Consider the following 27,589-nt stretch of genomic DNA (forward strand, 5'->3'; position numbering starts at 1 on the left):
TGACCAAATGACATCTTTGGACTTGCAGATACTTGTGGTGAGACGTTCTTATTCTGAAATGTTAAGACTTCTTACTCTGGCTTGTAAGTGAGCAAACACGCATGTTTGGACAGACTCACCAGAAAGTCTATTACTGAGAAAGGATGACACAGGTGTAGGCTATGTGTTAGCTCTATGTGAGCCTTTAAAATTTTGCTTTTCTCCTGTTTTTAGATTGTATTATGCTGGCTGTGTGGGGGATGCTGGCTGTGAGCGGGATTACGTTACAGATTCGCAGAGAACGGGGACAGCCTGATTTTCCTCCCCACCCATACAAGTTATGGAAGCGAGAAAGGGAGCGCAGGGTGACCAACATTCTGGATCCCAGCTACCATATCCCTCCTTTTCGAGAGAGGCTCTACAGCCGGTTAACCCAGATCAAAGAGCTCTTCCAGAAGGAGCAGCCCGCTGGAGAAAGAACACCTCTGCTTCTTTAGGTGCCACAGGGTGTGGTGAGCGTGATGTGGAAGAACACCCCAAGTGCTGCCTCCGTGGGTGTCATGCCCAGCTGCTTCAGTAACCCCCATTGCCAGTCTAAGAAGAAATCAGACTTGCGATCTGTGCTGTGCACACTAGTACTGGGTCTTGATGGACTTGTGGTAAGGGTCCACCAGGGTCATCAGGAGAATTCTAGGTGAGACTGAGGAAAATGGCCCAGAAGTTAATGGTAGAGAGGCTTTCTCTTTTTTGCAAACATCTGAGAAAGTTCCTTTTGGTTTACAAGTACATAACCAACTTATTCCATTAAATAGATACACTAAAAAAAAATAATAAATGATTTTCCTGTAAGGCCCTGGTGTTCTTTTTATAACTCTGTAAACAAGAGTTTTTTTACCTAAGTTTGTCTAAACCTGGGGTACTGGGAGGCAGGGGGTGGTTTTAAGTGTTACTGTAGCTTTAGTTACCACTGTGTGTGGGTGTAGAAGTTTGATAACCAGGCCATTGAACTTAAGAGCACAAAAGGAGAACTAACATTGTCTTACTAAAAAGCAATCTGAGGACTTACATCTTTTTTAGTATCATTATCAAAAAGATAGTCTTTTATCCTTTGGTGGTTAAAATTTGCCACATCAATAATTTTTAAGTGTGTAGTTCAGTAGGTACCCCGTTTTTTGGTTCTTTAAAATGGTAATCTAAATAGCTAATTTATTCTAGTTATTTGAAAATAGGCCTCTTTTTACTGATAATAGAATTTGTCATGATTTATTTATGTTCCACACAATGACCTCTGTTCTTTGTCTATCAAGGCTTTTCAAGACAGTGTAGCCAGCTGGATGCTAAGCTAGAGTAGATCAAATACGGATTATTCTGGTTTTGGAAAACAAATTGGTTCCTACTTTGTATTTGCATTAACAAGGAAGCCTTTTAAAAAATTTGCATTTCCTAGTTCTTTCTGCTAAATTTGTTATTAGCATTGATATACAGGTTTTTAAAAATGTCTTTGTAAAGCCTTTGTACCACCTGTTTTAAAATAGTAAGAAGGGGGTCACAAAGGATTCAGGTGCTCACGGAGCTCCTTTAATAGGAGTTTGGATTGTAGGAGGTGTACACTCAGTTTTGACCTTCTTCCCTGGGCACCCTACTATGCCCTGTTCTCCCTTTGGAGCCCTCTGAACGGTCAGCTACTGCAGAGTCTCCCCTTGGACTTTCCAGCTGGTGAGGGACATGTCTAAGTGATGATACTGAGGTTGGTTCTGCTCGTTATACCCCCACTCATGAATTAACCACTATTTTAATGATGCTGCTTTTAAGAATTTTTGCAAAGTACGGTCCATTTTCGAAGTTTTAAGTAACCAGAACTCTTTTAACTTGCTTATAAAAGTGTGGGTGGGGGGCCTCCCGTGGTGGCGCAGGCGGTTGAGCACCACGCTGTGAAACTGTCCATAGCCTCTGCAGCGGCAGTTCGATCCCGGCCGGCCAGCAAAGGTCCCACATGGCGTGGCAGACCTCTCCTGTCTCGCCCGCTGCTCCCCTCAGCAGTATTTAGTCAGTCTGCCTGTTCTGTTCCCTGCTGTCTCTGGTGAATCATCTCACCCTCCTGTGCATCTGGCCTGTACCCCAGTTCTTGTATAAAATTAAAAAATCTTTAAAAAAAAAAAAAAAAAAAAGCATGGGTAGGGACTCCCTGGTGGCGCAGGGGTTAAAGTCTCAGCACTATCAAGCTATCAGCAGCCACTGCAGCATGAGTTCGATGCCCGGCCAGGGAGCTGACCCACGTGGTGCAGCAGACCTCTCCTGTCTCTCCTGCTGCTCCCCTTGGCAGTGTATTTTGGTAGATCAGCCTGTTCTGTTCCCACTCTGTCTCTGGTGAATCTTCTCACCCCCTGCACTTCTTGCCTACACCCAAGCTCTTGTATGCATAAATAAATATTTAAAAAAATGGGCAGACTGAAACAAAAACTATCAGAGGAAATAACAATCATTTTTATTTTTAAAAATTACATATAAGTGTTCATTTACTATTTATTTTGTAATTCTGTTTATATAACTTCAGTAACACTTAACCTTGAAGAAAAAAGTATTGGCTTTTTAAGAAAACAATTCACTAATAGGGATTCTGACTTCTGCCATAGTTTGGTATATTCTAACAGATGAAATGTTTGTGGGTTATTTTTTAAACTATTAAAAATGCACTGCCAGTCAAGTTTGTCAGGGGAAATATGGGTTGTTTTTTGGGAGGGGGGATATGATTTGTAAGTAGTAAAAAGATAGTTGTAAAAATTAATAAATTATCTATTTTGAAAAAACGCTAGTCTCAAATTTATTACCTCATATGCTCCATTGCAGTAAGACATGAGATATCAATTTTCATAGCTATGAAAACAATGACTTAATCTGGAAAATTCAGCTCATTAAAAAAATCAGTTTAAAAGGATGTGAAATAATGGGAAATGAAGGAAAACTGGGGCACTGTATTAAAATTTACATCAACTCTTGGAAGGAAAGGTGGTGGCTTCTAGTGGATTAGTATTGTTGTCATGACTTCAACTGTCACATTGAAGAAAAGTATTGTTATTACCAGAAAATTAAGTTATATTGGTCTTTAGATGCTTTGGTTCTGATTAACCTGATGGCTACCAGCTTGCTTCCTCTCTTCAGAAAAACAAGTCATCTTGCTTGCTATTATCTGAAGGTTTTTCAACAGGAGAATCTTCCACCCTACAAGTAGAGTTATTCAGCTTTTCTCCCCAAATAGTTATTTCCTGATTTCCTTCATCCTCTTGCATTCTGTATGTCTATAGTCTGCATGACACTAGCAATAAATACCTTACAAACCCAGAGATAAGTCTTTAAATAAACCTATTCTAGGTAAGTCAACATACAAGAAATTTCACTTACTGCCCTACCAGATTTAACCTGAAAGGACTGACAGCTGACAAATCTGCAGCACTTTCAAGCAGCGAAGAGCTACCCCTACTCACCTTCAACTGTATATACAGACAAAGGTAATGTGCTCAGGCTGGGCATGCACAAGGCTGGGCTTGTCCCTGAGGGAAAAGATCTTAGTAAGTGCTGATGCAACCAATTTTCAACTTTGTGATTTTACACAAAATCCAAAAGTAGCCTTTCTATCAATGTGATTCTGAAGTATAGGGCATAAACTATGTATGGATATTTAATGCAGCATTGATTTGGATGCACAAAAACTGTAAATTTGAATATCAACAGGGGAAGTGACTGAATAAATTATGTCATTTATACAATGACATATACAAAAGACTTTGGTTTCCTATAAAAGAAACCAATTGGCTAATGTATATAAACAAAGGAACTAGTTGAAAGTAAATGTGTCGTACCTTGTATGTAGATTTTCACAGTTGTGTGTGCAAGTTAACAAGCTTTTCATTATATAAATTTAATGTACTTAGGTATGTCTTTCCTTCCTGCTGCTAGACTCTTCAAGTCACAATATGTAATGAACTATATTGAGTAGTCATCAATGATTTAAGATTAACTAAATTTAATTAAACTGTTTGCTGTGGCCCACAGAAATGTCTTTGGAGAATTAACTCCAACAGCAAGGGCAACTAAAGCAACAATCAATAAATGGGATGATGTTAAAATAAAATGCTTCTGTAGTAAAAGAAACCACCACAAAATGAAACAAAAACTACTTATTAGAAGATAGTTGCTCATCATACGTCTCACAGATCACTAATAAGCACATGAAAAAATGCTCCAATTCACTAATTATTGAGAAAATGCAAATCAAACCTACAATGAGTTATCAATTTACACCTGTGAAAATGTTCTATTGTAAAGAGAACCTAGAAGCAAGTACTCACTGTTGATGGAATGTAAATTGATGCAGCCTCTATGGCAATGGTATGGATACTCTTAAAAATCTAAAATGCAAATACCATATGACCCAGGAAAACTTCTCTGAGGTATTTATCCAGAATATGTAGAAGTATGGGCTTCAAACAACAAAAACATCCTCAGAGATGTGGAGGCCTGAAGTCTGAAATCCAGCAGGATCGGTCCCATCTGGAAGTTCTGAAGAAGAATCTACAGATTCTGGTGGCACCTCATAATCCTTAGGGTTCCATGGTTTGTAAAACTCTGAATTTTGCCTTCACTGGCTTTCCTGTGTGTGTTTCAAATCTCCTTTATAAAAGCACTAGACATTGGACTTAGAGCCTTCCCTAAGACACTCCTGACATTTCATCTGCAACAACCCTTGTTCCAAACATGGCCACATTAAGAGGTACAGTAGATTAGGATCTGTACATACTTTTGGTAGTAAACTGTTCAATCCATTACAGATGATAAAAAGAGTTTCATGACCAGCAATAAGTTGCTGGTTAACTCCTGAGAGAAACAGACAGTAGCTGATCCAAGTGCTAGTTGCACTAAATACTTGTTACCACTTACCACTAACTGTTTTGTAAGATAGAAAACCCTAAAAATTAATGTAAGGAAAAAACATAAGTATTGTTTTCAACCTGGAAACCATACCAATTTTAACCACTCATCTTTATTGATAAAATAGGCTCCTTTGCAGTTCATATTATCTGACACAAATTTAAGGAAGGTTCTGCTTAAAAAAAAAAAAAAGTATGGGATGGAAAACTTACACAACAGTGTCTTTAAATACCAAGACCTTAAAATCATATCGAAGCAAGAAGACCAACAATAAATTAACTGGTTACAAAAATAATTATTTATCAAGTAATATTTTTATAATAAAGCTGCCTAAATGACTTGCCTCACACTTAAATCTCAATTGGTGTGGCTTATGTTTTTTAATTCTGACTTGGGATAGAAACTATATGAATGAATATGCCATCAAACTAAGGGATATATCTCCTAACACCAATAGAAAAGCAAGAACTGTCATTTACTTATAAAATATCAATTAAGGCCTCTGAATGAGAAAAGAAATGTAATGTTTGGGCCTTTAGCCCTTTCTATTCAGTCAGCCCCATCAACCCCACTTACCCCAAACCTTAGAAAAATTCCTTAAGTGAAAAGTAGTTTTGAATTTTACCAATATATGAAATTATACATAAAAGTTACCATATGAAGTAAGTTATTTAACAAATTACATACTCAAAAGTAAAGATTTCTATTGTGCTGATTTTTCTATGTATTTAATATAAGTGAATAAATTTTATTGTATTTGATATTCCTTTTATACTTCTATACTCACCAGAAAATAAGAAAAATTTTAGGTTTCAATTGATGTTAAAAGCATATTTCTGTTATGGTGACTTTAAAAAATTGACATACAAGATGTGATATTTTACAAAAAACACAAATACTTCTAAATTCATATTTTTTTGCCCTATTGACTTAAAGGCCGAGAAAAATCCTACAGGTTATGAGGATCGGCTGGAGTGTAAGAATAGATCAAGAAAATTTTTTTTGAAATTTTAATTTACCTTTCCTGTATCTCCTAAGAGTAACTACTTTTTTTAAAAAGGGGGCCTATAAGCCAGAGGAATTACCAATTTACTTCAAAATTACCACACCTAACTTTCTATTTCAAACATTTCAACTCTGTTAGCTTAGCTACATACTGTCCTGACAGATCAACCAAAGATATAAAACCTCATTTTCATTATTAGAACTGAAACCTTTTCTTTCAAAGGAGTAGTTTAACCTACTACATGTCTGTTAAAAGATCTTTCTTAGAAAGTAGTATTCCTTCTCTTTCATTCCTGAAATCATATTTCATATATTTAAACAAGTTATGGACAATTGTTAACTGAGATATTTATGGCAAGTTAGCTCAAATTACTTCTTTTGTTTATGGTACATACAAAACATCCCTGCAGTCTTTAAAACTGAATTTTCTTTGACAAAAATTTAACGGGAAAGTAGACAGGCAATCATTAAAGCTTGAAGCCTCATGTATATCATGCTATTTGTTAACCTTGACACCAGACAGGGAGGGTAAAATTTAGTGAGCACCCTCCATCTACAAAATTGTAGCTAAACTTGTATTCTTTAACAGGAATAATCTTATGAATTCTCAAATGTTTACTAGGAATAGTCATTTATCCAAGTATTATCCAGGAAGCCAACAATACTGCTAAAAGTGCTTGATAGGTTCAGCAACCACCCACTGCAAAAACCTCAAATTGTTCGCCAGTTAACGAAGTAAGGCTTAGTTTTAACTTTTCAGTATGTTTAGGAATAAAGCCTGTGACCATTAACTATGCAGTTTTTTGTTGCTATCTCTTAAAAATGTGATTGCCAGTACACTACATAATACAAAAAACTAAAAAGGGTAGCATGAGACGGAGTTTTCTGCTCATTCATTCAATTGGTCGGCCAGTCCCAGTGAAGTCTGGAGTCTTCCAGGAAGCTCTTCAGTTCTTCCTCAGACTCAGATCACTGCTGGTCACTAATGCTGACAAAGAAGTACTTTCTGACACGTCATCTTTTTTCAGATTCAAAAATGATTCTCGAGTTATTTGAAGGATCTCTCTCAAGCCTTTGTTTTCTTGCTGTAAAGGTAAACAAAAACAAAGATGCAGTCACCAAGAGCTACAAAAGTACACATATATCCTAAGAAAGCCAAACACACGAAGATATGAGGCAGAAATGTGTTAGACAATACATGCAGTTGACAACTGGAATCCACAAATTCCTTAAGGAATCATGTTCAACATCTTCCATCAAAGCTTATTTAAGCAGGTGTGATTGTAGATGGAAATTCAGGAAGTACACTTTTTTTAATTTTACAATCACGGTATAGATGAAGAAAGTAACATCTAGGATCATATACACTCAGAAAGCCTGTGAATAACCCTGGAACTAGAACCACAGTATTTTAGTACTCACTACTTTTCATGAAAACATGCAATGCAGACAAGCCATCTGGTTTGCTTGCCTCACTGGAATTTGAGACATAAAGGCTGGTTGGGTAGGCTGGTATTTTTCACAGGGAAAGTAAATGACAAACTCTAGCATTGGTAAACAATCTCTTTCCCATACCCGCCCCCCCCTTAGTTATTGTAAAAAATTCAGACATTTAAAAATGACTTTTCATAAATTACTCTCTACAATCCTGTCTTCAAGTCTTACACTCTAAGTTTCAGTGGCTTTAAGGAGGGATCATTAGTGGTCTGTCAGCGCACACTCAATGTTACCTGAATATACATGAGCCCAAACTTTTTTCTCCGTGTAGCGGCTCTGGTGTTACAGTGGCAGAGTAACTATTTTAGAGACTAAAATAGTATTACCTGCCCCTTTACTGAAAGTATGCGTACTCCTGGTAAAAAGAGCGTGAGCACTGTATTTTTCGAGGTAGGAATCTGTCTTGGTGATCTATAACTAATTTTCCCTTCATGGCTTCAAAGCAAAACTTCTAAAGTACAAAAATCATTTGTACTGATCTGGATTATTCATCAATGACTAATGTATGTGTAGTTAATGACTAATGACTAATGTAGTTAATGGTCACTACAAGATAAAGGACAATGAGACAAAAGCTTTTATACTTCCCAGAAAAATACTGATGCCCAAGGAATATTAGTGGATTAAAATATTTTGCCTGCATCATGTTGAGCTCTAATGAATGAAGGTATTTTTTTAAATTACTAAATTGAAGATTTATCTAATAACAGAAGGAATATAAAACCAAATATCAGTTTTTGCAATTACTGGCATAAGTTACTACTGATCCTATACTCATGAGTACTATATATCAATGGGCTTGCATTATACAACCCTAAAACCAGTTCCCAGATTATGAATAAGAACATTACCAATAATCCAGAAAAGGGTATTTTCTGGCATAAATTTTAGTATAGACAGTTTTAAACTACACTTGCCATCTAAAACTTACCTCAAGTTGAAATATGCGCTCCTGTTCCTTGCAGCCCTGTTGTTCATCAATTTCAATGGCTTTCCTCATCACTGCTGCCATTTCTGTTATCTGGTCGACGTGAGCTTGCAGTTCCTGAAAAAGATAAGAGGAAAGCTGCAAATCAGTGAAATACTTTATTGTTTTTATTTTTGAGTCCTCTCCTTTTAATAGATCCTGAGTGATCACTGAGTATGAATGTAACATTCTTACTACCATTTAACACGCAGATAACATCTAGCAGATACTGATGAGGTGGTAGGCTGGCCACCAGCACACTTCTGAAATCAGAACAGGAACAAAGGACAAGTAGCACAATGTAACTGAACCTGCTAACAAGCAGAGCACTGTATTTCACATCCCTCTCACCACAAATGATCTGCAACTTTTCCTTTTTTGTACCCACATGTGCTATGGATCAGAGCAATGGGAAAGATAAAAACTGCTGACATGTTTCCCTCCCTGAAGTCTTCATGATGTACAAACTTCTTATGGGTTATCCACGCCTATGAATTGGTCTCAAACCAATCCAGAACTTTTCTAGACTAATAATCCCCCTTGTGAGCAGGAACTGTATCTTCTTTATATATATGCCTATTATTTAATGTCTGATACACAACAGCTAATATTGAATAAAATGAAGTGTTCTGCACCTAAGTATTAAAATATGGTCTTCTGGCAAATTGTTCAAATACAGTATCAATAAAGAGACCCACATTTGTCTGGCATAGCTAACAGCATACATTTCTTCCAATCTCATCATCCTTTTTTGTACAATGTGCCAGACACTATGTAAGCTGGTAGGAAAATGAAGCCTGTTGACAGTTTCCCTGACTGCAAGGCGCTTACAGTCAAATGAAAGGCAGACAAAATGGCTTAAAATCAACAGCATCTTAAGAATAAGCACTTTTTCTATGAATAGCTCCTATAGTTCATTTTCTCTGGCCAAAACCTAAATATAAAAGCAAACATTAACTCTCTTAGTTTTAGGTAATTTATCTGTAAAAAGGATTTAAATAGGATCCCTAAAAACTCTACAAAACTACTAAGCTATGGGAAAATATGAAGAAAAAAATGGGAGTACCTCTAGTAAATAACACATTTAATATCTTCTTAAGCAACAAAAATGCAGCCCCTTATGTTAATGGGAAAACCTAACAATGATAGTACACAGGAAGGAGACAAAATAAAGACTAATCTGTGTTAACACAGGGCTATTTAAATTTCAACTAATTTAAATCAAATAATTTTTTAAAATATACATTTCAGCCCCTCGTTGTACTAGTGACACTTCAGGTGACCCATAGGTGTGTGGCTGATGGCTTTCATATTGGACAGCATAGATCAACATTTTCACCATTTTGGAAAACTCTACTGGATATCCCTGGATTAGACTGTGGTAGCAAGAATGCTATCAAGACAAAAATCATATTCTGCAATATTTAATGAAGGGAACATAATGTTTAAAAGCAAGTTAAGTATAGATAATTGCAGTAGCAAACTAAGGACAATGAGTAAGCTTTCAATGCCACCAGCTTCCCTAGTTTATGACATGGTGTCCTATGGCACTAACCTAGAAATCAAAAGACTACACACGGAGCAGATAATTTGTCTCTAAAAGGAAGAAAACAACATGTTTTCAGGACAGGGTCTATTCTAATAGTATCATCATGAGAAGAAATACCCAATACTTTGGACAAAACACTATTTTTATAGATCCAGTTCACAGACAGTTCACTCTTTACAATTAAATCTTTAGGATTTTATGTTTAGATCTTTTAATGGGTACTAGAGACCAAAACCTGAGCTTTCAAAACTGTCATAAAGGAAAGAAGTGTCAGCAACATGATCCTTGAAGTGCCTTTCATCTGTAATTTCTGTTTAGGTTTATTAAAACTTTACTCAATAAAGACCTACCACGCTTAAATTAAAAAAGACAGTTAAGACATAATGCAGGGGCCTCCCTGGTGGTGCAAGGCATAAGACACAGTATTATGACGCTACCTGTATCCAATGCAGCACAAATTCGATCCCCAGCCAGGGAGCTACCCAAATGATGCAGCAGACCTCTCCTGTAGTGCTGGCTGCTCCCCTCAGCAGTGTATTTCAGTCAATCTGTCTATTCTGTTCCCCACTCTATCTCTGGTGAATTCTCTCACCACCCCCCACACCTCTGGCCTATACCCCAGTTCTTGTATGCATAAAATAAATAAATCTTATTTAAAAAAAAAAAAGACATAATGCAGAGTATACTGTGATACTTAATCATAACACGAAAGGAAAGATTTCTTGGCAAAGTCAAAAATAGGAATTAAAACAGTATCAAAAATAGGAATTAAAACAGTACATTAAACAGTCGAACAAAATTTTTATGAAATTGGATTAAAATTACTGTCAAGAAAATATTTTTGAAGTCCAGAAAAGAGAATAATTGTTTAAAGCTAACTAAAATTTTGCAGTAACAATAGGAGTAATAAAATGAAAAGCTGGCCTCATCAATTTTTAAGCCCTGCAATTATCTATCAGGCTGTGTATGCTACAATAGAGAATTAACGACAGATAAATACACTGAATATTTTCTGCATGGCTCCCAAAAACATTATTTGAGCCATTTATTTGATTTACTTTGGGAGAAAACTTCAATGTGAAAGAACTTTTTATAATGGTGCCCCCCTTCCATCCACACCCCAAAAGTCGACTGTTTTATTTAGTGTACATTCTGATTTGCTTCCAAGTGCCTCCTCTCCAGTCCATGTTGAGGTGCTTCAAGGATGCGTCGAGATGCATCAAGGAAGAATCCTTCGGGTCAATCTGTAGTATAGAGTCATTATAATGTTAATACGGACATTATCCGTAATTTAAAAACTGAATGAGTGTTAGTTCATGCGTGTTAGCCAACTGTTTGAAATGTTTGTTTTTTTAAGATTTCCAAAAAGGCATCTGTTCAAAAATAATGAAAATTAGTATTTAGATGAAAATGAGCTCTTATCAAGCTTTTCATTGTTTTTTTAAAATGTGTGTTCAAAAACTAGCTGAGGGCAACATTCTATGCCACAATAGTCTCAAAAGGGTCTCATCTCAAAAATGCTGTCATGTGTAACTCATTACCCTAAATGTGTTATCAAATGCTTGCTATGTTTTGGGCATATAAGAACACCAGTACCTAAACACTATGTGGAATCTCAGATTTCTGCACCTTATTCAACAAGTTTTTCTATTCAACCACTTCTGCTTACTAACCCCTCCCCACCAATAATTAAAAGCTGAATTTAGATAGATTTTCTTTCTTTCCTTGAGTTGGGTTCCCAGACTCTCCTCATGAGAACTAATCACCTTTCCCTGGCAATATTTAATATTCCGCTAGTAATTCCGGTCTCTTGTTTTAGGATATACCACATCCTAACTTACATTATTAGCTTGGTTTGCATCACTATTTCCCATTGCATCGCAAGCTCCTATGGTGGAGTAATGGAACGTAATCATTGGTTCATCTTATTATTAATAATAACTAACCAGTGCAAGTATTAATGTTTATTGTGTTGAAATGTCTCCTTTTTGGGAAAAATCAAAACCACAAACATTAAATGTATTAGTTAGAATTAATAACAAGCAACTGAACAGTCATTTTATGGAAGGCAAGGATCAGCACTAAGATGAAGAATTCAATCTCATAATGAAAAAAGATGATTTACAGCTATTTTAAGACAAAGCTAATTAATAAAACAGCTCCACTGAATGGCAAAATTTAATGTGTTTTCAAAAACTTTTGCTTCTCTCATAGCTGCTACCAGTTGGGATTAGAAAGCTGCAGTATCTTTATTATAAGTATGTTTTCGTCAAGGTATATTTCTCCTTATAGCTTAACAAATGTATTTTTTAGGTTTTTAAACCTAAAGGGCCCTTGAAATTTCTCAAGATTACATTTATTTTACCAATATTTTTAAGTCAATTAATCATTGCACCTAAAAAACCCCACTCTTTGTTACATGCTTAAATTTAATGCTTTTTTAATGACTTATGAGTAGTAGATACATTTTATAGTCAAAAGATTGTCAATGAAATATTTACGGTTATCCTTTTGGTTAGATCAACAGCATAATTAGGTAAATTAAATCCATATATTTATTACATTATTATTTGGCACAGGTGTCATTACTAACTTCTTAATATGTAAATTGTTATAAGAAAAGCTCTATACTAGGTATTTAATTTTAAAAGAATAATTTAAAAATAGCTACAAGTACCAAGATAGAAGGAATATTTTAAAGAAACTAAAATTATTTTAAAAATTGAGAAAGAGAAAAACATCGTATAACAATCAGTTTCTTAAATATTAGTTATAATGGTTCATGATTATCCTATGTAGCAAATTATCCAATATAGATAATATAGGCTAGATAATAGCTTAATTATCAAAATCTTTTCTAATATTTTCACATCAGCAGTTAAAATAAACTCAGTTTAAAATAAAATATAAATGAGAAAAGACTGTCTTCACAGCAGTTGTAGCAAACACGGGACATACACAAAAGGAACATACATGGGGGTAACGATTAGTAGGATGGACAGCAGGAAAAATACTATTTCTAATGTTAACTGATGTTATTTGGTGGGAAAAGGGCAAAATTATAATAGGTTGGTTCTTTTCTTCTCCCCTACCCCGTAGTTTTTCCATTCTATTCAGCATTATTTATAGTCTGAAAGAATTAGCCTCATTCAGAAAGTAAACTTAAAGACAAATCTAAATTTAGTTGCTTTCGTATTTTTATATAAATTTTCAGCATTTCAACTCTTGTATTTGTAACAGATGTCAATACACAGATCAAAAGAAGTATTTCCTAAAAGTAGATAACCTGATAAAATTAACTTTGAATTGAAGAGACTTACCTTCGCATCCCAAATAAACTTTATTTTTTGAAAGCATATTAAAACTACTAGGGAACAATGGGAGTTAGAAGAATAAACTAAATAGAAAATGATTTATAACAGGAAATTTTAAAAAAGAAACAGCCAAAAAGACATAAGATGAAGTATTCAGTATATGTTAAATATCTGTGCTTTTTTTTAAGTTTAACCAATTATCCCTCTTTTCATTTCAAATTATATTTACAGAATGGATTACCTTTGAGTGCTGCTCTTTTAACTTCAATATTATACCCGGATCATCTTTTTTGCTAGCCATTAGCAATCTAAACATTTGCTCTCGATATTTGCTCATTATAATTTCCAAGGCAGATTGGTGTTCTTCTAGAGATGTACGTAATTCTATCAAGAATAACAGTACATATTATTCAAATACATTAAAGATGAACAAAATAGTCTCTTCCACATTCATTTTTTAAAAAGCAACTTACAAAGAAGGTATTTTTAAAAGAAAACATGATGTGTAAAAATCTAGCCAGCAGAAACAAAGGATACCAGGGGAAGGTCAATTTGGTAGTGGGAAAGCAGCTAGAACTTTGGTGGTGAGTATGGTGAGGTATTTGCACATACCTAGGTACGTAGCCATATTATTGAAACTTACATAATATTGTAAATCAATAGTAAGTAAAACTTCACTAAAAGTAAAGGAAATAAATGACACCAAATAGATTCCTATATTAGTTTTTTAAATGACCATTTAAATCATTTTTTCAGAATCATTTAAACAAACACTGAACAACAATTAAGTATCACACAATGCTCTATATTAGCAATATTAAAAGACCATGGATCTGAAGAGTCAAGGAGAGAAAACAAATACAAAAAGGATTATAATACAACACATTAGTGAAGAGTGGTACTCTACTCAAATACATAGGAAGACAAGTGTGTGGAGAAAAGAAAATGGGAAAGCATCACAGAAGTATAGTACTGAGTAAACTTTTATTTCTTGAGTTGAAAACTTAAGGAAAGGAAAATTTCTTGAAGCAGGAAGGTATGAAAGTGGATGGCAAGAGCCAAAGTTTCATGGAGAAGAAAACTATGGGAGGAAGATGGAAAAGGTGTGGAATTCACTTTGAAGGTCCATGAATAAGAAAATAAGAACACAACAGAAATTCTTAAACAAAAGAATAAAAATGTGACAGGATGTTTTTGAAAACTCAATATGATGCCTGTGTTGAACATGAATTGGAGGAGGAAAAGACACTGGGAAGAGGAGACCAGTTAGGAGAGTTTAAGCAAGAGGCTAAGAATACCAAAGCAAGGAACGCAGAAGTAGACAGGATAAAGAACAAAAGTAGGATTTATGTTTATGGAGCAGAATGAAATTAATTTCAAAAATTAGCTTTAGTGGGCTATTTTCCCATTTTTGAAACTATTAATTGGTCTCTAGTCAATGGTACAGTAGTAGATTGAAGTTCTTTTGATGTGCTAGACATAGAATAGTATCTCTTGCCTTTGTTCTCCTGCTGTAATTCTCTGATTTGTCTGTTTTCTTGCTGGATTCCCATAACTAATGTGGATCGTGGTCGATGTCTTGCAACTTCATTAAGTTCTTGAATTTCTTCCTGATACTAATGAAAAGATTAAACAGAACATGTGGAAAGAAAATGTTTGAAAAGCATATCTCTCACTTGCTCGCTCGCTCGCTCTATCTGCATACATGCGTAACAAGGTTTCCAGAATAAAGAACAATTCAACAATATGAATAATATGAAAATTAACTTAAAAATGGGTAAACAAGTTCTGGGAATCTAATGTACAGCACAGCGGTAAATAATGGTAAATAATATTGTATTAGATGCATGAAAGTTGCTGAGGTGGTGGTGGTGTTAACTAATCTTACTGCGGTAATCATTTCATAATATGTACATGTTATCAAATCATCAGGTTGTACACACTAAACTTACAAAATGTTCTATGTCAATTTTGTCAATTTTTTCCTATCAATAAAATTGGGTGGGGGGAAACAGGCAAAAGGCTTTCAAGAGCCATTTTTCTAAAGAAGATACACAAATGGTCAATAAGCATATGAAGAAATGTTTAACTGTCTCAGGGAAATTCAATACAATAGTAAGATACAACTTCACAATCACTAGAATGAAGTTGTTTAAAAAAAAAAAAAAACACCAAGTAATAGCAAGTGTTGAAGACATTGTAATCCTCACATATTGTGGATTGGAATATAAAATGGTATAGTTGTTTTGGAAAACAGTCTAGAGGTCTTCAATCATACCACCTAGCAAGTCCACTCCTAGGTATACTTCCAATGGAACTGAAAATATATATCCATACAGAAACTTGTACACAGATTTTGTAGTAGTATTCATAAAGCCAATAAGTAGAAACAATCCATTGTGCACCAACTGATGAATAGATAAATGTGCTGCATCCACACAATGAAATAACACTTATCAATAAAAATTAAAGCACTAATACATGCTACAACATATTGATGATTCCATTCACATGAAATGTCCAAAATACACAATTCTATATACAGGTAAGTGGTTTCCAAGGGCTGGGAGAAGGGAGAGCCAGGAGTGACAGCTATTGGAAGTGGGCTCTTGGGATGATGAAAATGTTGGAGAACTAGATAGTGGTTATGGCTGTACAACATGTCAATAAAAACTCAATGAACTATACATTTCAAAAAGGTAAATTTATGGTATGTGAATTACATTTCAATAACAAAAAGTACATGTGCAAAAGAAATACAAAATTATTATATTTCAAATAAATGGAATCTAACTTTACAATTGCACTCCTTTATTTTCAAGGCATTTTTGAAAGAGCCACTTAGTATAATGAATGTTATTCATTATAACATTCCTGGTTTGTTATTTAGTTGTCTAACTATGCTGGTAGGGGTACCGGGGGAGGGACTTTTTAACAACTCCGCATAAGATAGATGTTCTGAGTCAAGCTCTATAGTTAGGGAGGTATAAAATCTGCTCAGGGTAACAGTTGCAAAGCAAAGTAAGTACACTTGTTTCATTATTTCTGAATGTTAAAAGCAGTATTCCAGGGTTACTTCCTTTAAAAAGTTGAATTTCAAGAGACTAGAGTGAATATACATTTCCCCCTACCGATTTCCATCACAGTATCAGAGTGTTTATAACTCCTAGAATTGAAAATTTTTATCAGAAGAGGACTTAAAATGGCAGCTGAACTTCATGGTCCACTGGAAAAAAATATATATGCATATATCATTATATATAAGGGTATATATAAGGGTGAGGAGAACAAGTGAAGCCCTTTCATTTCTTCTTTAAGTGGCAGCATTAAATGAAAAAAGCACAAACGCAAATGAAGTTAAGTACACAAGGTGTAAGCCACTTATTGTCCTGCATTGTTTTCAAAACTAATTTGATATTAAATAGCATCACCTAAGTAGCTCTGCAAAGAAAATATATAAATATTTTTACTCAATAAAATGAGAGCAAAATACATGTGAATATTGTAAAAGATACTACCTGAATCTAGACCTAATAAATTCATATACTTTCTAAACTCAAATGTGCATCTGTCAGAAAAATGTGATCAAGCTTTCAGGTTTTAGAAAATATATTTACATATCTATAACCCAAGCATGACAATATCACATTCTACTCTAAAATAAAACTGAAACAAGTGAAGCTACTTGAAAATTTTAGAGAACACTGAAAAAAAAAAAAACCTGAACACCAATTAAGTAGGAGTATGCGATCAAGCAATACATAAATGTCAATGACCCCATTTTTAAATGGGATCAACAAAAAAAGGGAAAAGCTCAAACCTGCTTCATGGCTTCTACCCGTTTGTTCAGAGCTGTGGTTTGCTCGATCAGGGACTCTGCTGCCTCGTCATGGTCTTTCAATCTTTCCACAAGAGCTTTGGCATCAGCAAGTGCCTTTTCAATTGTGCAACTCATTTCTAAAGGAATACCTATAAATAACATTAAAATCAAGACTCAAAACAAAGCCAGCATATCATCTTATCTTAGTTTCCTCTTAACGCAGATACACTTTGTAAGTTATATTTACTACAGGATTGGTCACTGTCTGGAGAGAGGAAACATCTAAGAACAGTTTTGTTTCAGTAAGGATGGCACAAACCTAAAAGTGAATTTATAATATTAAAAAAAAAATAGAACACATATAAATTATTTGCAGACATAATCAGAGTATATTCAAAACACCCTGAATTTATGGTGGGAAACAGTATATATCCATTTAATACAATTAATATTGTATAGGAGCTATGCTCTTTTTGAGAGCACTCCCTATTTTATATTGTGGGAAAGGTCACCTGATTACTCTGTACTCTGAGGTTAATGACTGCAGGTCTCTGATCATGGGACCCCATTCACAGACTCACCGTATGACCAGCCAAGAGGTCTCTATGTGTCATGCTATTTCAAGGTGTCTACCTTCTGGAGGAAGGTCTGCTTTTTACTTAAGGTTCCATTATGATCCTAATTCTTACACTTTCTCCTTAGAAAGTGGCAAAAAAAGTTTTGGTTTAGAATGACATTGAGTATTATGAGAATCTTTTAATATGTTAAAAATCAATAAATAAAATATTTAAAAGGTGCTCATAAAACTAGGAGACAACATATGAAACAGTTAACAGCTCTTTTAGTTCAAATGTCAGAGCTATTAAAATAAAACATTTTTAAATAATCTCAGAAAAATTAACTTTCTGATACTTACCATCCTTGAATTTTTCTTTCTTCTATTTTTCTTTCTTCTGAAAAACCTCTCCCTCAGGGTTTTTCAAAAATTAAAATCACTCTAAAGTTACAAGGCTAGCAGCTATGTCTATGGAAGTTAAATTAAAATTCTGGTATAAGCCAAGTTAAGGGGTATAGTTAAGAATTTTCATCAGCTTGAGGAAGACATAAATTTGCTACCAAATGGCAGACTTTGCTAGATACAACTGCACTGGGCTACAGATCTGTACCAACTATTTCAATTACTAGCCCTTCAGATACAGAAAAAAGCAGCAAGTTGATTTAAATAACCCAACTGTGTAACACTAAAAGAAAACTAAAAGTACAACACATCAGTTTTAGCAGGTTTGCATTCAAGGTTATATTTAACAAAGATTCAAAATTACAACTAAACAAAGATGAAAAACATAGACTTCAGAAAACAATGAAACAGTATTCTTGTTTCTATCCAACAGTTGAAGCAAAGAGTCAATTAGTCTATTATTAGATACTGGCTCAAACCTGAATATTAAATGAAAATAAATTAAGCCATAAAACTGGCAATTAAGAAAATATTTGCCATAATGATCAGACATTACCAAGAAGCTGTAAGAATTAAACAAGCTGGAAATGAATATAATTTCTGGCTGTCTAGATAAAACCACCACAAGAGTTATCTTCTAAGATTTCAGAGGTTTAGATAAGGGTACTTGAAAATATGATAAGCATTAATGGAGCCAATGTCCCACACTGGCTTAAAACACCAAAGGCCCCAGATGCTCCAAGGCGACCACAGAATCCACTGCCTGTCCTTCCTCTAAACTTCCAAGGGGAACTATCTAAAAATTGCACATGGACAATAACACAGTGTTCTTATTTAAATGGATGTCACTATGCTCTCATGAATTCTAATTCCATAGAACAGCAGATCCTTTAGAATAAAATTTTAAAGTCATCCATAAAGCAAAAATAAGGGGTGGGGGAAGGAGTTGGGGGTGAGAGAAGGGAGATAAAATGACTTGTAAAAAATAAAAATGAAAAAAAAAAATTTGTCTTAGAGCAAAACTGACAGGTTGTAACAGATGGTAAAAGGAAGAAAAAAAATTGAAAGCCAAGTGAAAATTGTTAAAGACTTGAGAGAAAAAGTTTATCTTGGTTAGTAGAATAGATACAAGTACTAGGAATCTCTAACAGTACTAGGTCCCAAGCTATAAATGATATTGTTAGGACCACTATCAGAAGAATTTTTTTTTATACTTTATAACATCTACAAATTTAGTAGTTAGGATATTTCCAACTAGAATGCACTAAGACTCCTACATATGATGAGACGTTGGTGATCTACATATGAGAATACAGACACTGTGTAGAATTCAAGAAGTTACCCACACCCCCATGGAAAAAAAAAAAGCTATGCTCCCATAACCCTCTGGACAAAAAAATCTGCAGACACCGACCAATTAACTGTTTAACAGAATCCTAAATCCAGATGGCATCTTTATAGATAATCACAAACCTTTCTTTTTGAAATATGAAAAGGTTAAACCTTGTTCTGCAGATATTAACTTGACAACATGGCATAAAAAACACACTGGTGATTAAATCCTATGTCTTAATTCAATAGCCAAGGCTTAGCCTACTTACTTGAGCAATCACAGGCCTCAACTAAATTAGTTAAACCATCTCCAGAGTTTATACTATGTCTATATAGTAAATCTCCATTACTAAAAAGGCATTCCAATAAGCATAACTGAAAAATTGTGAGATCTTATTACTTTATCCTTTTTCTATTACCACCACTGATTTAACACTTTTACTTGAGACAACACCATACCTGCTGAAAGATAATCTCATGATTTTATTTCCCTAATCTCATGATTTTATTTCCCTAACATATTTCCTTATATTCAAGCTAAAAACAAAACTTTTGAACTTTCTAGTACCAAAGTGGACTATACCATTTGTTAATGAGTTTTACAAGAAACCTAAAAATGATAAAACCAGGTTTGATATATGATAGATACTTCAGTCATGCTGGTAAAATTCAACTTCTTACCAAAGCCAAACTGATTAAATGACTTAAATGTGGTCTTCTAACATAAAAAATTTGCTAAAATAAAAGAGTAAACGTACACTAATAACTGCACTGTTTTTGGAATAATTCATGTCCTTGAAATGCGCTAAAGAAGTTCCTCAGATATTCCTTAATAAAACAATAAAATTTGAAGTATAGTTTCTACAAAATGTGTACCACTTTCATACCACTGTAATAGCAAAAAAAATCATAAGACAAACTATACTTTTAAGTATACTATAAACAGATGGCTTGGACCAAATGCCCTCATTTATGCAAGGGCTTCACATAAAACAACAATAAAATTTTAACAAATCCATGGATAAGCATAGATCACACCATAGATACAAAATCTAGCCTGCCAAATTCTGAAAAGAATGATGGGATGATTAAATTGTAAAATCCATGAGGGTAGAGCCTCCCTAGTGGCACAAGCGGTTAAGACTCAATGCTATCAGGCCACTGCAGCATGAGTTCCATCCCTGGCCAGTGAGTTAACCCAAATGGCGAAGCAGAACTCTTCTGTCTTGCCTACTGCTCCCCTCCGCAGTGTATTTCACTAGATCAGTCTGTTCTGCTCTCCACTCTGTGTCTGGTAAATCCGCTCACCCCCTGTACCTGTGGCTGACAACCCAGTTTTTCTATGCATAACTAAAAATAAATCTTCAAAAAAAAAATCGATGAGGGTAAGAGCTGACACAATCAGAGTGGCTTCCAGATAGCAGCAGGTAAAACCTCAAGTGAACACTAACAACTCTATGGAAACATCTCACTCCAGTAGGAAAAGATCAACAATAATATTAAACACAGATGGGAAATTTTCTCGGATAGCAGGAAGCATAGCCCAGTGCATGCCTTATTTGTAAATAAGTTAACCTGGAAAAATTATAAAGGTGAAGTAAGGAATAAAACCATTCCTAAAATTTAAAAGAACTGCAACCACACAAATTATATTCTTTGACGATAATGGAATCAAACCAAATAAAAAAGAAATTGTTCAAACATTAATAATAATAATCCATTAACCAACACATTAATAATAATAATCCATGAGTCAAAAAAGAAGTCCTTTTTGGAAATTAGGAAATATTTTGATAAAAGTAAGAAAATTCAAGAATCAAAATTTTGCCATGCATGTAATACAGTTCTTTGAAGGAAACTTCTATCACTAAATGCTTATATATAGGAAATTAGAAAGATCTCAAATCAATTATCTAAGCCTCAATTTTATGAACAGCAAAATAAATCCAAAGTAAATAAATATAGCAGCAGTAAAAGAGCAGAAAATCATTAACACTGAAATAAGGAAGCAACACAGAATAAATTTTAAATCAAACATTAGTTCTTTGAAAAAACAGATAAAACTGACAGATCTCCAGCAAACCTGACCACCACCACCAACAACAACCAAAGAAGGACATCAAGAAGACCTAAATTACCAATGTCAGGAATGAAAAAAGGGATACCAAAAAATCTATATCATTGTCAATTTTAAATTCATTAAAATTCAATAAAATCAGCTCAAAATCTACCATTTTAATGGCAGATTCTGCCAAACTTTTAAAGAAAAAAATAGCAATCTACATTACCTCTTTGAGAAAACAGAATACTTCTAACTCATAAAATGATGTCAACAGTACTGACACCAAAAGCAGAAAAACAGCCCAAAAGAAAAAAAGAAAAACCACAGCTATCCCTCATGAACATAAATACAAAAACACTCAAGAAAACACTAGTGACTGAAATTCAGTGACATAATATGACTATACCATAGCCAAGTAGGTTTTATCTCAGAATTGAAGGCTGTTTCAATTTAAAATCAATTGATCACGTGAAAAAACTCAACATCCTTTCATAACAAAAACTTCTGTAAACCAGAAATAGAAGATGTTCCTCACTGAGAAAGGGCATTTCCAAAATACCTACAGGGAACATCATATTTAGACTGAATGCTTTCTCTCTAAAAAAGGAACAAGGCAAGGAGGTCCCCAATCATCACTCATTTAACTAACACCATACTGGTACAATCAAGCAAAAAATAGAAATAAAAGGCATTCAGATTGGAAAAGAAAGAAAGCAGATCTTATTCACAGTCAACAAGCTGTCTATGTAGAAATTCTCTAAGCATCCACAAAAGAGCTCCTGTAACTAATATGTGACTTCACAATGTCATAGGATACAAGGTGAATATACAAAAGTCAATGCTTTTCATATATTCATCTAGCAATGAACAAATGGAACCAAAAATTTTAAAAATATGTTTGTGATAGTTAAAAATATATGTTCAGGATACATACACCAATAATTACAAAATGCTAATATAAGAATCGGAAGTGAGCCTGAATCAATGGAGAAACGTACCATGCTAATAGATTAGAAGTTTCACCACAGTAGGGATGTCAGTTATCCACAAATGATCTACAGATTTTAATGTAATTTCCAATCAAGCATAGCATGATTTTTTGTAGAAACTGTAAAATTAATTCTAAAATTTCCATAGAAATACAAACAAATTAGGATAGCTAATACAATTCTAAAACAAAGTTGGGAAACCAGACTACCAAATTTTAAGACTTCCTATAAAGGTACAGCAACCTAGACAGTGTGGATTTGGCAGACAATCAGATAGGGTGGATGAGTGTGGTATGGCCACAGAACCATGGTTAACTGATTTTTGAACAAAATGCAAAGGCAAATCAAAGGAGGAAAGTCAATCTTTTCAACAAAAAGTATCAGCTACATGTCAAAAAATTAACCAGTATTAATCTCATGCTTACATAAAAACCAACTCAAAATGGATATAGACCTAAATGTAAATGAAAATTAACAAACATTTCTGCAACAAAAAAAAAAAGGAGAAAATCCTGTGATCTGGGTTGGGCAAAGATGTTTCAGGCATTTCTCAAAAGTTTGATTCATAGGAGAAAAATAAATTGGACTTCATCAAATTAGAAACTTTTGCCCTTGGAAAGACGCTATTCAGACAGTCTGAAAAGAGACTGGGAGAAAATACTTGCAATCAATATCTGACAAAGGACTTGTATTTATAATACATAACAAAACTCTTTAACAGTAAGGAAATAATTCACTTCAAAAACTGAACAGAGGACTTTAATACTTAACCATAAAGATATATAAATGGCAAATAAGCCCATGACAAATCCAGTATCAATATCCAATAAAGAAATGCAATTAAAACCATGATGATATATATATTACACCTCTATTAAAATGTCTAAAATGATAAACGAAGAGTTAGCAAGGATGCAGAGCAACTTAAATTCAACAATGCTGATAAGAATGCAAAAGGTTATGGCTACTTTGGAAATGGTTTGGCAGTTTCCTACTAAGTTAAAGACACAGGTACCATATGACCCAGTAATACCACTGCTGGGCACTTACCATAAAGGAGTAGATAAAAGAAGTGCAGTTCCTACAACAGTGGGAAAATTAGTATTGGTACAAGCAACAACACAGATGACTCTCAAAGGCATTTTGCTGAGTGAAAGAAGAGAGTATAAAGAGGTTACATAAAGTTTCCATTTACCTGGCACTATCAAAGGACAAAACTATACTGACAGGTAAGAGATCAGGGGCTGTCCAGAGTTAGGAGTGGGATAAGTGTACGCCATAAAAAGGTCAGTTTTATAATGTATTACTTTACAATGACAAAAAAATCATTCCCTGTCGCCAAGGTTTTTCCCTTTGTCTTTAATTCACCTGATGTTTACTTGCATGGATGGTGTAAGGAAAGTATCTAATTATATTTTCTCATGAGGATGACTTATTAACTCATTCTCTGCCCACTGAATTTTAATGCCACATTTGCTGTGCTTTTTCAATAAATGAATGGGTGTGTTTCTATGCTATTACATCTCCGGATCCACTTATCTATGTCTACATCAATACCACCTGCCTCAACAGCTACAGCTATAAAAAACAAAAACAAAAACAAAAAAAAACTCTTGCTATCTGACAGAGCAAGCCATATTTTTCTTCTTTTTCAAAACTGCCTTTCCTATTCTTAACCTTCTCTCCAACCTAATTCAATCTTAAATGGCCTTTAGAACACTCTGGAGAAAAAACAAACTTCCAGGTAATAATTTAAATTCCCTCAAACTGTTGGTAGTTACTGAACTTGAGGAGTGAATATTACTTTACTTCATCTTTTGGGCAACAGGACAAGTAAAACTCCCATTTTATCAGTAAGGAAACAGACCAAGGTAAGGAACTTAATGACAGCACCACTCACCAAGGAAGGAGCCAAGCTAGTACCAGAAATAGAACTTCTGATCCCCAGTCTAATGTTCTACTCAGGAGCCAAGAAGGCCCTGATCCCCACGGCCCTATTTGCTTTTGCTTATATAAAAGCCATCTCAGGCTCTGTGTCCCCGGGTGGAAAAACAGCAAATCTCCTGACTCTACTCCACCAGGACTTCCAATCACATTTCTAATCAGCAATAGAAAATAAATGGAAGAGTAAATGAAGAAGAATGGAAAAATAACATCTCAAATATTAATAAAAGACTGCATCCATTTTAAACAGGCCTTACAGTTAATTACAAGATCAATGAATACCAACTGACAGGTTTTTTGAGAGAGCGCATCAAACCCTAACCACTAGACAACCAGCAAAAGCTTTTAGAAATTACAATTAGCATTCCCTTTTAAAAAACACTCTCTAGATTGCATAATTACATACTAGTATCAAAATGAACTATATTTAAAATGTTTTGTAACTATATATAAAAGCATACCTATTCAGAGAAAGGAATTATAAGCAGCAGGTAATTCAAAGTTAGTAATTTTATTAGCACTTCAGAAAAAGCATGGCCTAGTTTCTGAGACTCTGCATGTTCATTTCCTGTATGTGAAACCACAGAAAAGTTTAAAATATTTTATAAAATACATTTTATCTTGCCACTTTTTTGAAAAAACATTGTGCTTTTCACTTTTTTTGGCTGGTAAATGGAGTGGGAGGAAGATTATTTCCCACACTCTGTTAGCAAGTTTTAAATTTTAAAAAATAGACTTCAGTAAAAAAATTAAATTCATCTTGGTTATCTGCCCATTTTTATAGTTTTTATTTTACTGTTCATTTTGTGTTAGCAAGTGACAGTGCACTTACATTATGTTCTATAGGTAGGTCTAAATTACAGGTGAAAAATTATAAAATTAGGTTTCCCCACTCCTTTCCCCACCTCGTGCATTAGCCACATTCTCGCCCACTTTACCATCCAAAGACATTCACAGTCAGACTCCTGGCAGAAGGTTCAGAACATTGTGCTGCTGAAAAAAGAGAAACCACCACCCACCCAAGACAGCAAATGCCAGCTGTTTTAGTTTGAGAGCTGAGTGAAGGAAAATGTAAAGAAATTCAGTAATTCTTCCTTCTCTGAGTTAGCCACAAAGCCACTAACCCATAGTTCAATCTATACAGAGATGTTGTGACCCTTGATATACAATGGATGTTTCTTTAAATACTAACATTTAATTAAAAAATTGTATTGGCAGGTGCCTCTGATGTTAACTATATTAACTGACATACGAGGAAATAGAAAATAGAAAGCATAGACATGGCTTTCTTAGAAACAATCTAAAGCGATTAAGAAAGAATGCATGTAAATTATATAGAAAATTAAATGCCTTGTACAGACAGAGCACAAAATCTGAAAGCATATAACATTTTCACTGTCTTTAAAAATGAAAGAATAAGAAGTCACCTTATGGGGAAAAAATGAATTTTTTTTAATTGTACGGAAGAGCACTGCAAAGTAAGAACATAAAAGAATTTTTTTTTTAATTACACACTTTATCTTAGGGTTGTGACTAAATAAAAGTCGCACATACATCTATGGTCAAAAAGGTATGGCAAATCAAGTAGAAACTAAGCTCATTTAAACCAGTTATTTCTAAACTATGGGTCAAGAAGCTGTTGAAAGAGTGGCACATATGTACATTCACCAACCATGGTACACAGTCTAAAACATTCCTAACAATCATGTATCCCACTGCTGGGTTTTTTATTTGTTTTTGCTGTTTTGCATAATCTTACCAAATACTAAGAGTACAATAACTTCTGTGATAGAGTATAAACAGGTCAGGAGTCTCTTAGCTAATAATATGAAATTCTATGATTTTAAAGATACTAAGGAGTCCTATGGAGAATCTTCAGAATTACATATGTGTGTACACACACGAGTCTGAATTAGCTATGTTACGCTGCACTAGCTTTTGTTACAAAGATGAGTAAGACATGATTGCAGACTCAAGTTCAAATTGGCTGGAGACATAGCATGAACAAATAACACAACCAACCAATAAATACAGCAGAACTGTTTCGACTGCTTTGGAAGGACAGTGAAAATATCAGCGTCACCTGGGGAGTCTGAGAAGACAATGATCTATGAAGAGAATCTTAAGGAGTAAAAAAAAAAGTATTCCAGACAGATGGCACAGCACATACAAAGGCACACAGTTGTGAAAGTTTCAAATGTTTTGGGAAAAAAAAAACAGTAGTCTGAATGAGAGAATATTAAGATATTTGGAGGAAAGGCAAGTTGAGACGAAAAGGGTAGACTGGATTGGAGCAGTGAGAAAAAGATCCTGAATGATATGCTTAAGAAAGAGGACTTAATGCTGTCAGCCTTCCGGTTCTTGAACATTTTTAAGAAAAGGAGTGATATCAACATGCCTGTATTTCAGAGTAACTGTATGGAAAGAAGATGGTGGAGAAACCAGCTGGGAAGAGTGGGCAGATGCCATCATTCCAGGGAAAGAAGAAAAGCTGCAGTGAGAGTGGAAAAAGGCAGAATCAAGAATGACCCGGAGGTTTCCAGTTTGGAAAGGAGGGTGGACAGAGGCACCGGAGTCGGGGCAGGGCTGGGCTACGCAAAGTCGGAGCCGGGCTACGGAGAGAAGAAAGGCAGCAAGGAAACCTCCTCCGAGGGCAGTTACAGAGAGCAAGGGCCTCCGTCAAGACCCCGTGGAGAGAGCAGCAATGATCGGGGGAGCAGTTTCAGAAAACAGGGGATGCCCGTCCAGGTCCCCAAGTCAAAGGGTCCATCTTCCTCCCGGCTGAGCTCCGGGTGGGTCAGGCTGGAAGAAAACAGGTGCTGAAGGCGGGTCCCCGGGGATGGGGGTTTTCTATGAAACTTTCGGCACCCGCGTCCCGGGAAGAGCAGCCCGGGCCGGGTCGGGGGGCGGCCTGGGGGGAAAGCCCCCGACGCGCCCAGGGCGCGGGTCCCGGGTCGGTCACTTACTCTGGCCTCCGTCCCTCGCAGCCGTCAGCCGTGGCCTCCGCGAACGGGACCTCGCTACGCAAGGGAGGAGACGCCCCTCAGCTCTTCAGCGGGCAGAAGCAGAGACCGGCAGCGGCAGCGGCGACACGGCTGGGGGAACCAGCGCGGGGCAGCCCCATCCCGGGCCCGGGGAGCGCCTCCTCTACAGCCTCCGAGCCGACCGCCCCTAGCGCCCCAGCCTCGCGAGACTTCCGTCCTCTGGCTCCCGTGGGGGCGGGCCTCTCCGAGCGACCGGCCGCCCG

The 27,589-nt window shown here is 35.4% G+C and overlaps 2 protein-coding genes across 4 annotated transcripts in view; one reads left to right on the plus strand and one right to left on the minus strand.

The window, feature by feature from the left end:
- TM7SF3 (transmembrane 7 superfamily member 3) overlaps nt 1–2,766 on the plus strand; it is a 31,803-nt gene extending 29,037 nt beyond the window's left edge. Inside the window, exon 12 of the mRNA XM_037514194.2 lies at nt 214–2,766. Coding sequence (XP_037370091.1) covers nt 214–476 — 263 coding nt within the window. The 3' untranslated portion in view covers nt 477–2,766. The remainder of the gene's footprint in view (nt 1–213) is intronic.
- On the minus strand, nt 2,440–27,503 carry FGFR1OP2 (FGFR1 oncogene partner 2). 3 transcript variants are annotated; one of them, XR_008552242.1, is made up of 7 exons: nt 17,974–18,981; nt 17,058–17,206; nt 14,736–14,853; nt 13,479–13,621; nt 8,339–8,452; nt 4,326–6,995; nt 2,440–3,527 (listed from the first exon to the last, which is right to left on the minus strand). XR_008552242.1 is itself a non-coding variant. In XM_054696342.1 (7 exons), the coding sequence occupies exons 3-7, from the start codon at nt 17,190–17,192 to the stop codon at nt 6,858–6,860; spliced, it is 648 nt and encodes a 215-aa protein (XP_054552317.1). In that variant the 5' UTR covers nt 17,193–17,206; nt 17,974–18,103; nt 18,683–18,981; the 3' UTR covers nt 2,440–6,857. The 3 variants fall into 3 exon arrangements, 2 of the variants coding, with proteins under 2 accessions (XP_054552317.1, XP_037370092.1); XM_054696342.1 differs by having other exon boundaries at nt 2,440–6,995; nt 17,974–18,103; nt 18,683–18,981; XM_037514195.2 differs by lacking the exon at nt 17,974–18,981 and adding an exon at nt 27,309–27,503 and having other exon boundaries at nt 2,440–6,995.
- Between the last annotated feature and the right edge of the window lie 86 nt (nt 27,504–27,589).

The sequence above is a fragment of the Talpa occidentalis genome, unplaced genomic scaffold (assembly GCF_014898055.3).
Source record: "Talpa occidentalis isolate TD23 unplaced genomic scaffold, MPIMG_talOcc4v2.1 talOcc4.16, whole genome shotgun sequence".
NCBI classification, from domain to species: domain Eukaryota; kingdom Metazoa; phylum Chordata; class Mammalia; order Eulipotyphla; family Talpidae; genus Talpa; species Talpa occidentalis.

Bases quoted from the DNA above. Each gene is read 5' to 3' on its own strand.
- FGFR1OP2 (XM_037514195.2), bottom strand. From the start codon at position 17,192: ATGAGTTGCACAATTGAAAAGGCACTTGCTGATGCCAAAGCTCTTGTG. The intron at 14,854-17,057 runs GTTTGAGCTTTT...TCTTTTCATTAG, and splicing joins GGGTAGAAGCCATGAAGCAG to TATCAGGAAGAAATTCAAGA. The intron at 6,996-8,338 runs GTAAGTTTTAGA...TTACCTTTACAG, and splicing joins AGCGCATATTTCAACTTGAG to CAAGAAAACAAAGGCTTGAG.